General features: G+C 43.0%; 1 protein-coding gene across 2 annotated transcripts; it reads right to left on the reverse strand.

Annotated features, from left to right (window-relative positions):
* Nucleotides 1-339: 339 nt before the first annotated feature.
* Nucleotides 340-8,031, reverse strand: ACOD1 (aconitate decarboxylase 1). Of its 2 annotated transcripts, none has more exons than XM_054826056.1 (5): nucleotides 7,952-8,031; nucleotides 6,369-6,530; nucleotides 5,166-5,255; nucleotides 2,961-3,166; nucleotides 340-2,012 (listed from the first exon to the last, which is right to left on the reverse strand). In XM_054826056.1, exons 1-5 carry the CDS (start codon nucleotides 7,961-7,963, stop codon nucleotides 1,058-1,060), a joined length of 1,425 nt encoding a protein of 474 aa, XP_054682031.1. In that variant the 5' UTR covers nucleotides 7,964-8,031; the 3' UTR covers nucleotides 340-1,057. The 2 variants fall into 2 exon arrangements, with proteins under 2 accessions (XP_054682031.1, XP_054682038.1); XM_054826063.1 differs by lacking the exon at nucleotides 7,952-8,031 and adding an exon at nucleotides 7,251-7,372.
* Nucleotides 8,032-11,674: the final 3,643 nt, after the last annotated feature.

Below are 11,674 nucleotides of genomic sequence, written 5' to 3' on the forward strand. Positions count from 1 at the left end.
TACAGATGAAATAGCTGTAAATGAGCGTGTATACCTTCAGTGTAGGTGGATAATTAAATTCTACTTTCTAATCAGCAGGGAAAAAGAAAAGAATGTGATTATTTGTTTTTTTTTTTTCTTCCCTTGCAAGTCTTTAAGCAAGCATAACTAATGGACTTCTGCAATTTTTGCAGAGCCCCCTAGATAAACCAACTTTATAAACCAAGAGTCAGAAGCTTAAGTACAAATGAATACATTGTATGTGGGAAACACACAAGTTTTGCTCTGATAAATAATCTGAGGTTTAGTTAGTAAAATAAATTAGCTTTATTTTGGTGATTTTTTGCATACATAGTTTAGTGCCCTAAGGAAGGTACATTTTATATATGTTAGAACATGTGCTTTGATCTTACAAATGTGAGCAAAGCTCATCAGCCTCTTTCAGAAGGACGATCTGGCAAGGCTTTGTGCTTCCTTGATCGGGAGGGACGCTGACCTTTACTTCATCAGTGCAAGAGCAATTGTTACAGAGAAGCCTGACGTGTTGCAGAGTATCAAGCAGTACCACTCTGTATAGGTGCCATGTTTATTTTAGCACAAACGTCAAAGCTCAGATGTAACAGGTGGCCTCTTCAAGGAGGCTTTAGAGCTAAATCTACAGAAATAAATATATAAAGGCTTTTATTCTCTGTCCTTCTCAAAGTGATGTTTCTCACCGACAGCATTTCCATACTCCTCCAGAATTTGGATTTCCTTTATGAAGTTATTTAGCAGAAGCAGAACATAGAACCATTTTTGGCAGAAGAGCAGGGAAATTTTTGTGTCGCGCACAAGCAGTGCTCTGCCTCTAGAAGTTTAAAGATAACTGAAGTTGACTGTGCCAGGCAGATCTTCTGTTCAGCCTGAGCTGTGCACGTAATTGCTAAAGTATTTTTTTAGTCAAAAAATACAATATTGGACTGACCGTGGCTTGTGTGTTACAGGAGTCCTATTTAAACGTGCTTGAGTCACTAAATAAGAGTTTGTCCTGAATTTTGTGTTTGCATTGTGAATAGCATCTAGCTGTTGGTTGGGGCATTCAAAGGAAGTGCAGCTTCTTCAAAAGTGCTCTAGCTGACTGTCCTGATAAAAATGTACTTAATACAGAACAGTCCTCCACTTTTTCCAGATTGTACACAGTCTCTATAATGCCTTCTGTGGCTTCTGCAGGCAGGACGTGGGAGGCATTGGACTGAAACTTTTTCTCTAAGTCTTCCTTTTTCAGAGGTTTCCTCCAGTGCCCGTAGAACGTATCGCAGCGGTCACTGATTGTGTTGCCGTCCCGAAGCATGACGCTCACTTCGCAGTAAAGGCTCTCAAAGCTAGGTATGTTATCAGGGGGGTGCTCCAGCTGTGTTTTGCAGAGGAGCTCCCGCAAGGCTGGCCGGTGAACGTTCTCACTGGCGAAGGACTGGACTGACATGCTGCCATCCAGCAAAGCAGAGCATGCAACAAACTGGAAGGAGTGTCGAGCTTCGTGCTCTGAGTTAGGGCTGGGTCTGTTCACATATTTGACCTCTGGGACTTTGAGAATGATTTTCTCAATTTTATCAAGGGGGAGCAAGTTGTCACTGCTCTCCACAAGCTTCCTCCTAACAGAAGATGCTGCATCAGCCACCCAGTGCGTTCCAAGATGAGCAGGAAAGCGTTTGATGGCCACGTCTTGTTGACCCAACAGCCAGGGATAAGACTGCAAGGTTGGCAGAGTCTGTGGGTTGTAATCTGTATAAAAAGCACCTATCCCTGACTCCATGTCCAAGATCTGTTTGTTTCCTTGAAGGCCCTGGGATGCTAAGCAAGCTGCTTCCAGTCCATGCTTGGCAGCATTGCCAACGTGGAGGGGCTTCGTTTGGGTTGCTGCATTAGCAAGTGGGGCACCTGCGTAGGAGGCAGCGATAGCCAAGGCGTTTTTACATTTCAGCTGGTCGAGAGCTAGCAGTTTAGCACAAGCTGCTGCACTCCCCATCGTACCAACCACAGTCGGTGGGTGAAACCTGAGAAAGCAAAATCTCTTCATTACTATGTTTCAAAAAGTCACCTGAATTCACTATATACACAAGCTCCAATTTCCTTTCACTGCCGTGAAGACAGATTGGACTGTAAAGAAATATACATTCAGAATTCATGTGCGATCCTAATGGAAAAATTTGTCCCTTTTCCCCAGGAACAAGTTAAACAGGAGTAGTACCACTTACAATAGGTCTTCCCCAGAAAGCAATTGAAATGTTAGAATTGCTCATAGTTCAAGGCATACTGAACAGAATAATGGCAAAAGCGTCACGGTTTATAGTCATCTATAAATTATGTGTAAATAATTTATAGTCATCTATAAATTATTCGTATTGGGGGAAGCAAGTTTTGTTATTCTGTACCGGTTTTGCAGAATTGGTAGAAGGAGCACACAGAAAATAGCAAGACGACACCCCCATGGCAGGGGGGTTGGAACTAGATGATCTTTGAGGTCCCTTCCAACCCAAATTATTCTATGACTCTGATTCTATAAACCATTCCACATTTCAAGGCTTTCCCCTTAGCACATCCTGTCTTCTCAGGCTCTGCTTTGAGCCCAGCGCCGGTGACTCCATTCTGCTGAGAGCAAGCCACTGTTTGCAAGTGAGCCATAATTGTATGTATTCATGAAAGCCTGAGACCTCTGCTGTTAAATGTTGCCATTTTGCTGCTGTTTTTAATTAATAGGGAGGTCATCGCCTCCTTCTTGTAAACTGATCGATGCTCTCAAAAAGAAATCTATTCGCTAAGCTGTAAGGAGTCATGTAAGGGTATTTATGTTTAAGATGAACCTTTCCTAAATTTCCAGACAAACAACACAGAAAATATGATTAACTGTGCCATTTGTATTTTAACTGGCATTTAATTAAGTATATTAACAGGGAGGAAACAAACCTTCCACTCAACTTGCTACTTGAAGCATTTCTACGTACCTTTTTGGAATATTCCTGGCTTCGCTGGAGAAGCGCAGCAGCCTGCCTTGCACTTCGATTCCCACGTTGAAAGCTAAGAGCAGATCGAGGCCTGAGATTTTTTTCTTTTGAGGAAAGGCCTCCGAGAGTGCAATCACAGCAGGGAGCACAGTCCCGGATGGGTGTGTGGCTGGATGCCACGTGTCATCAAAATCCATTGAGTGCACCTAATGGAAAGAGAAGCCTTGAATTGCCATCAGAAATAAACTCTGACTTGGCAATATTGGCTCAGTCAAATGAAATTACTGTAACTGGTATAAAAAAGGACTGAAGAACTAGATTTTCCTTAGGTAGCAAAACTTCAAAAATCTTTCTTTTAAGACCTTTAACCCTAACATGGCTTGACAAGAAGTGGCAGCGCAATACAAATCTTGTCTCAGAGGAGTGTAAATTCTAATTTAAGTTGCACCGGTCTAGAACCAGCATGACAATGAACTTCTTTCCTACAATAGGCTTTTGCTGCTTTAATTAGACTGGTATAATTAAAGCAGCAGTTCTAGGTCCACCACGTGAGTGGCGAGTTTTCACTTCCCCCAAAACAGTCTATAAACATAAGGCAATTACTTCCCCGGTGCTGCAACTGATGCTGCCATTAAGGCTCACACCATTAAAGCGGTAGCAGTCAAATCCGTACAGCTAACTGAAAGTTCTGTCAGAACAACTTCTCCGGTGCAAGCATCCACAGGCAGCAGGCAGGAGCCTGCAAATGTAGATCAGACTTTATCCTGAATTTTCAGCACATCAAGACAAGACCCATCACATGAGGAACCACACGCCGTGGGGTTGCTGGCAGTAGGAGAAAGCTACCGTCTGAAAACTGGGATGAGCTGATTCGACCTGGAGAGTCTCCAGAGAGGAGATTCTCTTTCTTTCCTATGTCCGGAGCCCAGCTGCTCGGGAAGATCTTGGGCATTCCCAGCATGGCATAGGGCTGCTGTTGTGGTAGCAAACTGCTCCCAGAAGTGCACTCACTGTTTGCAGTGTACTGCTTGTTGGAAACCCCCTCAAAGTTTTGAAACCCTCCAAGGAATTCAGAGCATCAGGGACAGTGTTCTTAATAGCGTAATAATGCCTCAAAAGCTGAACTTCCATGCCTATTCACCCGTGTCTTACTTGAGAGCAAACTGGGAAGGTGGTCAGGCTCCCCAGCCCTCAGGTCTTGTAATAGTGGGAATACACACTTCTGAGGACTGCGTTCCTGAACAGGCAGAAGAAAACCCAGTCCCTGCCTTGAAGAACTTTGATACCAGCTGGGAAGATGCCCTGCAGGGTGGGATAAGGACCGTTGTGCCCAATACCCAGTAAGTTGCGTTCCTAGTGTCTTCAATAAGCGCTTAGAATTGACCGGTGACCAAGATGCAATATCTGAACTGATCATATACTTGCTAACAGCTAGATTTGAATATCACGCAGGCTACTAGGAGCTGAGAGGTAGCAGATCTCATTTCCAAGGTAATTTTCTCTACACTGGAAATGAGGAGGCGAATTTGACCTCTGATTTTGTTGTCACACTAATTTAGATAGGCTTAATTTTATCGTTTCCTTGGTTGGTCACCTTCCTTAGTTTTGCATAATTGCCAAATTTGTCTACTCCACCTCTGGCACACCTTTTGATTTCAAATGGTTTAAGCCTAAATCTGAATTTAGACAAATGTCTGAGGAGTCAGTTATTGCTTTATTGACAAAGTATGTGTCCAAAACGTATATTTGCTTTTGCAAACTGCAGATTCAAGTCTAAATTGCCTTGTGATATGTGTGTATGTACATATGCATCTGTCTGTATTTGTGTTTTTCTGTAACTATACTTTGCCATTTGGAGTGGAATTTGGATTCTGGTGAAATCAGTGAGAGCTGGAGTATGTCTCTGTAATGTGGCTGTAGCAAGGTTGTAACACGCTGAAGAGTTCTGACCTTTGAAAACAGTCCCAAGTCCCACATTAAAGGCAAGGGATGCTGTTGAGTTGGATCAGATACATATTATACCTCGAGCCCGGTCTCCTTGGAAGAAAGTTGAAGCACATTAAGAGAACAGTCTAGGAAAGTTTTGTAGCAGGCTTCAAGCACAAGAATAAAATAAACTAAGATTTTAGGAGCATTCTGTTCTCTGTAGAGTGAGAATGGTATCAACTAGTGTGATTTAAGAGCAAATAAAAGAGCATCCCTTACAGCCACTCCATTCACAAAAGCTGCATACAGAGGAGGCAGTCGGAAATCCAAGTGGCCCCAGACGGTACTGGATATATCTGAGCTGTAGATCTGAAAAAAATCAACATCAAGTAATTCAAACTCCTGAACTCAAGTATAAATGTGCACCGCATCTCTGATGTAACTGAGATCAGACCATACCCTCTTGGGACCCAGCTGTTCCCTTTCATGAGAAAAATACTGCTCTGTCAGAAAGTATGAAAAGAAACTCGGTTTCCTGTTGGCTTATGTCAAGGGCTCTTTCCACCCAAAGAGACCTCAGAGAGCACACCAACACCATCCACTTGGCCATTCAGTACCTTCACACAACCTCTGGCCATTGACGCCCCTTCTCACCACCCATTGGCAGTTTCCTCAGGACTGTCATCATCTTGTTGGGGAAGATGTCCGGTTAAAGGTTCTGATTTTCTATGTTTTAGTAAGCCCTGGGTAAATGATATACGGCCTCCTGATGCTGGTATCTCCTTGCTGTAAAGGGCTCTGCTCTATTCCTTTTGCTGTGCAGATCTTTTAGCCAATGAAGAGATCTTTATGGAATTAAATAAAAGGGCACAGACTACCACGGTTTGGGAACGGGGGATCTCTGTGCGAAGAGACTTATTGGCACACAGACTTCTGAAGCCAGAGTCGAACTGGGCGGGTCTGACCGATAAAACAGTGGGCTAAACTCCTCCTGACTGATGCACTCCTGTGCTGGGAAGGTTCTTCTCCTCAAGGTCAAGAACTCCTCCAGTTTAAGGAGAACATGACTGGAGGAGAAACACAACCAATGTAATCAGACAACAAGTATGTTTTATGGACTGGAAATAACCCACTAATAATGGTCTATCCCTTTAACAGTCCCTTATTTTTGAAAGTCTGGTGATGTTTGCTAATGTTTTTAATAAAATCTCATAAGGGAAAGCAAGGAGGGGATTCTTAATTAACTGTATTTGCAGTGGGGGGGTCTTAGCATACAGTCTGTTTCACAGACTTTTGTTCATCCAGAGTTAAAAGTAACTCGAGCAATGAAGTTTTCTGTCTCCACTGGGATAGCACAATGTTTTTCTCTTTCCATTCCCAAAAGAATTTCACTATGACAAAGTTTCCTCTTATAGCCCAAATTTTCCCTTGCTTTTCTTAAAGCTGAATCTTAGGGTATGCTGTGAATGCGAGACACCTTACCTTGCTGTACTGGGTCACTTTGTGGCAGACCTCAGTGCTGGTACCCAGAAGCCCCACTCCAAGAGTATCCAGAATCATTCGCTTGCTTCTCTGAATGACTTGGTCTGTCAAGTGATTTGCATTCAAACCATGAATCACATTGGCAAAATTTCCTGTAATTGTCTGGGAGGAAAAAAAAAAAAAAAGTAGCTATTTCTCTTTATTAAAAGAAAACTTTTTTTCTTTCTTCCTTTTTTTTTTTTTTTTTTTTTTTTCCTTTCAGTTTTGGGCTGCTGCTTAGCGTGCTGGCCATTTCTGTTGCCCTGCCCCTGCTTACATGAATTGCATCAGCAAAACTAAGGTTTGAATTCTTCCCCTTTTTATTCCCAGAAATGCCAGTGTTATTTATATTTTATTTATACTTTCATCAGTGTCCTTGTCTGTTCTGCATTTCTGCTGCTTCCTCCCTGACTTCAGTCCTTGAGGGCAAGCACCGCAGCTGATGTAACTTTGCAAGATATCTATCCCTATCTCCATCTCTGTCTCTATCTCTATCTCTATCTCTATCTCTATCTCTATCTCTATCTCTGTCTCTCTCTACACACACACACATATATAAAACAAATAGAAGCAAAAAACATCTGGATTTCCATAGCACCTTCTTATTACTATCGAAATCAGTGGGAAAGTGGCATTTCAATCTAGTGCAGCCACTACCACACAAGGAGGCAAGACTTCATCTCCCCGCGTAGCAGAATTACCATCCCACGCCTTGCTGAGCTTGGAGCTCAGTGGGAGATAGGACTTGGCAGCCCTACCTTGTACCCACCGCTCCTGGCTCCCAGCTCCCATTGAATTCACACCCAGCTGGACTCCCAGCTTTTCTCCAAGATGAGATCTCACCTCTTTGAAACTCAGTGGCTCCTTGTTCCTGGCTCCTGCTTATTTGGGATTTTTTTTTCTTTCCCATTGAGCATTGACCCATTATGCAAACTCAGCCTGCTGCTTCTTGGCTGGAGTTGTTAGTTGCTGTTAATATTTCTCTTAGAAACTAATCTAGAACTTCCCTTCTCTGACCATTAGCAACTTCTCCCTGTAGAGGCATATATTATTTACAACCAGTCTATACATACACTTGCTTTTTTTATATTCGCATTACTGAATATAGCTCTTCTGTCTCTTTGGAAATTGTCTCCTTCCATTTCCACTTGTCCTTCCCCTTCCTCTACTCCCCTGTACATACCCACAGAGTGATGATATTTCCTCTTGGACTTCATTTTGCTAGGTTAAACAACCCAAACTGTTCTGCTCTCTCCTTTATAATAAAGGCTCACCCCTACTATGCTAGTAACTTTTCATTGTGTTGTTCCAATTGGATTTCTCTTTTCTGGCAACGGTGGCCAGAATTGTACCCATTGTTTCCAGTAAGTTCTCACCCAGCTTTGTACTATAGCATTAAGACTCTCTTGAGGTACACAAGTCGTTTAAAGCAGGTGAATCGCATACCCCATGGTGTGATGCACAGCTACCTAAACATACAGAGTGAGGATACAAAAGCTCAAACAGAAAAGTACATCTTACAGTGCAAAGAAACAAGACAGTACCTTTGCCCACATCTTGGAGGGATGGTGTGTGGTCCCAGAGAGATGCAGCAAACAAGTGGTGGCCAGTGAGCCAGGGAAATCACTCTCTCACTATTTATATACGTATGTCTGGGGTGGAGGAAGAAATATTAGGCCTTTTCTCTTGCTCATCTTGTCCTGCCCATTTCCTCCTCTGCCTGGAAATGTTCCTTTTTCTTCACTTTCAGCTTTCCTCTGACTAACTCTACTATCAGCTGCTGGTACATTTGTGATATGACTTGTCTGCCACATACACGTCATGTGTAAACAGATAAATGTGACATTTTATTACCAGATAGAAACTGATATATTAATTTGGGTGTCTTACATTTGGTAGCATGGAGAGAAGAGGTCGTCAGGTGTGCCAGGCTGACCTTGGGGAACCAAAGTAGGGCATGGATGGGAGAGCAATCAGCCCAGTACTAGATTACAGGATGGCAAAGGCTGTTTTAACTTAAACAATGTGTTGTTTTGTTTTGTTTTTTTCTTCTTTCACTATATCTGTCTCCTCTCCTCTTTCAGACATGGGAAATGTGTGCCATAAGAATTTCAGACCATAAGTTGGATTAAGGCATCTCGTGGCATTTAATAATCTTTTACCAGCATGAATCACTATGTGAGGCCATCATTTCTACTAGCAGGTTTTCTGCATCTCAGGCAAGGATGTCTTCTCTGAGGAAGGAGGTACTTCTCCTACCACCAGTTTAGGGATTTTGCTTTTGTGGAAATCTACTACAAGATATTGAGGGAGAGATCCCTACCTTCCTGTCAGGAATTATAATAATAATAACAACAACAATCATCATCATCATCTTCCTTTTCTGTCCTATTAAACTTTTTTTATCTCAACCCATGAGTTTTACCTTCTTCTTTCTGATTCTCTCCCCCATCCCACCGGTGGAGGGGGACTGAGTGGATGGCTGTGTGGTTGTTTTAGCTGCCTGCCGGGTTAAACCATGACATAAATAAAAGATATTCAAACCCTAAAGGCGGTCCCCTTTCAGTCATCTTTTTCCTTTGCCTTTGGGCTATCATTTATAATGCCATTCTGTTTCTCATTTCCTCATCCTCCTCAGGTGAGACTGAAGTGAAATTTAAACATCTCCTTGACTTCTCTATGCTGCTGGATGGCACAAAGGAGACACAACAGCCCCGCAGCCAGTTAAGGGGAATTTTCCTAACATAAGAAGCAACATGGGACCCTTTCCATTTCCTCTGGCAACTCCAATGGAGGGAACAGTGAATACAGCTGAACAGCTGAAAAGCATGCAGTAACGTAATTACTGGTTAATCTAATTTATTGCTGTAATGATCGCTGTAATACAGGTGGCATTGTACTGGAAAGACCACAATCAGAATGGAGCAAAAATGGCTCATAACCCTGTTTATCTCTAGAAGGCATAGTGTGGTGTCAGCCTGTAGGACTGCATCCTCAGCCTGCATCGTGCCTCAAAACAAGGCCGATACAACAGTTTACGGCTTACAATGTCTTACTGCACTCCAACACTTCGAAATAGCTATTATAGCAAAGAATTGCAGAGGTCCAGCTGCCTTTAATCCCATGTTGACATTCCAAAATAAATTCAGATGGAAGCCAGAACTTGTGATGTGCCTTGCAATGTGATGTGCAGTCACACGCTGCTAGCTGATCTCAGATACACGGTCATTTCCTTCTGTAACCTCAATTGCAGGATGGATTGTCCCATCCATTGCAATAGTAACATCAGTACTATTTAAGGACTGAACTGAGATATTATGAGAAAGTGACTTTTTTTTAAAAAAGAGAAGTAAAACTGTAAATGCACAAAATTAGATTGCTTGGGAGACTGATTTCCAAAATGTGGTCTGCAGAACTAAGAGTCAGGTGTATGCTGTAGACTGGGAGGGAAAGGAAAGCATTATGGTTATCTCACTGCAGGGGGAAGAGGCATCTATACAAAGGCCTGGACCTCCACAGGAGAATTCGTAGGGGTCTAAGCAGAAGAAGGTTGAAAATCACTGACTGAGAGTTTGGCACAGACTGTCCACCCTGACAAAGGGAATCTGCTGCTTTCCTCTTCTTTGACACAATACGCCTGGGTCAGCAATTTGGGCAGACAATTTGTTAACTAGCGAGCACGATGGAAAGACAAAATGCGCTCATCCAAATGCTGTTTGCAACATCGTGCGCGGCTACAGTAATGAGCTGTGATGATTACAGAACAAGGCTTTAGAAAAACAGAGCCCCACAGAGTCTATTTTCTCCTGCTGACATCACATTTTTAAGCTGCTTTTCTCTTTCTTTTGCCTCCAGTTATTTTAGGCTAAACTCTGCCCACACCTGCAAGCTGTATGTTTGCAAGTGAAAGCAGTTTCTGCCTTAGCCTTATGCTCCTTTTGTTCTAAAGATACATCAAAAATTACGACAAAATACAGAGGCCAGGCTTCCTTTTCTCTAAGCCAGCTTTTAAGATGTAACTGTGTTCATGGGCTGTGCTAAGATGAGAAAATGGGAGGCAGATGCCAATGATGTGTTCTGTTTGCAGAGCCTCTGTTATTGCTGAGAGTCTGAAAACACCTTACAAGTGCAAGACCTGCTCCTTTTCCCTCTGCTGGGATAGTTTAAGTACAGTAAAGAGGTGCAAATCTTAGCAAATGCTCTGGAATGGGTGGCTTGGTCTAAATCCTGCTAAGCGCCCTACAACCATAAATCCTGGGATCCCGTAGTTCTGCAATACTACCATTATAGTCTCCTGTGCCTCTTTTTCCCCAAGCCTACCTTCTCATATTCACCCCAACAGCAATTACTGATCCAGCCAGCAATAATACATAGCAAAAGCAATCGGCAATGATTGCACCATGAAATGTATAATTCTGGAAATTTCTGGCCCATAGTAGTTCTCTTATTCACTTGCATAACTAGTGTCAACTGCAAGTACAAGCTCGGAGAAGTTACAACACCCTTGTTTCCTTTTTTCAAACTCTTCACAACAAATCTTGGAAGTGCCATGCTACATTCTGGTAAAGTTTTCTATGAGTCAATGCACCAGGTCTACATCATACTTTTCTTCTTGCTTTCATAAATTAGTGGTGCTATTCCTAAAGGCAGGTCCTCGCAGTTCATTTTAAACTTGCAATGTAGATGCTGACTTGCTTACACGAGCTGTAAGATAGAAGTACCGGACATAACTGGGATAATCACGCAGGATCATGTTCGAGACAGATTGATCATTTCGATACAGACATACCATGAACTCAGGCCACTCCACTAGTAGCAAAAGCATGTTTGAAGCCAAAGAGTGTGTCACTGATGATTAGGCAAGCCCCTTCGACGTCATTTATGGCATAGTGTCAAGGGGCCTGAACTACAACAACACAAGAAGGCACTGCAGGTCCGTGAAATTCCTGTTGACCCGGTGTAAATTATAGATCTCACCCACACTATAGGCTTTACCCGTCATACTAGTGCCAGCACTCATACACTGGCAGTGCAAGGGGCTACACCAAACTCGGCCGCCTCAGGTGTGCAGCAAGGCAGCTCCAGAGGAGGAGGAGGAGGTGTAGGGGAGGGTGACACAGCCAGCCCCAGTCCCCTGTGAATCACCTCTGCACGCTGGGGTACCAACACTTCTCCCTGGGATGCCTCACAGTCATGTTCCCAAAGCTTGTTTTCATCCCGCTGTAGCTTCCCACCCTATTTTCAAAAGAAATAAGGTTACCTGGGCC

The sequence above is a fragment of the Grus americana genome, chromosome 1, assembly GCF_028858705.1.
Source record: "Grus americana isolate bGruAme1 chromosome 1, bGruAme1.mat, whole genome shotgun sequence".
In the NCBI taxonomy this organism is placed as follows: domain Eukaryota; kingdom Metazoa; phylum Chordata; class Aves; order Gruiformes; family Gruidae; genus Grus; species Grus americana.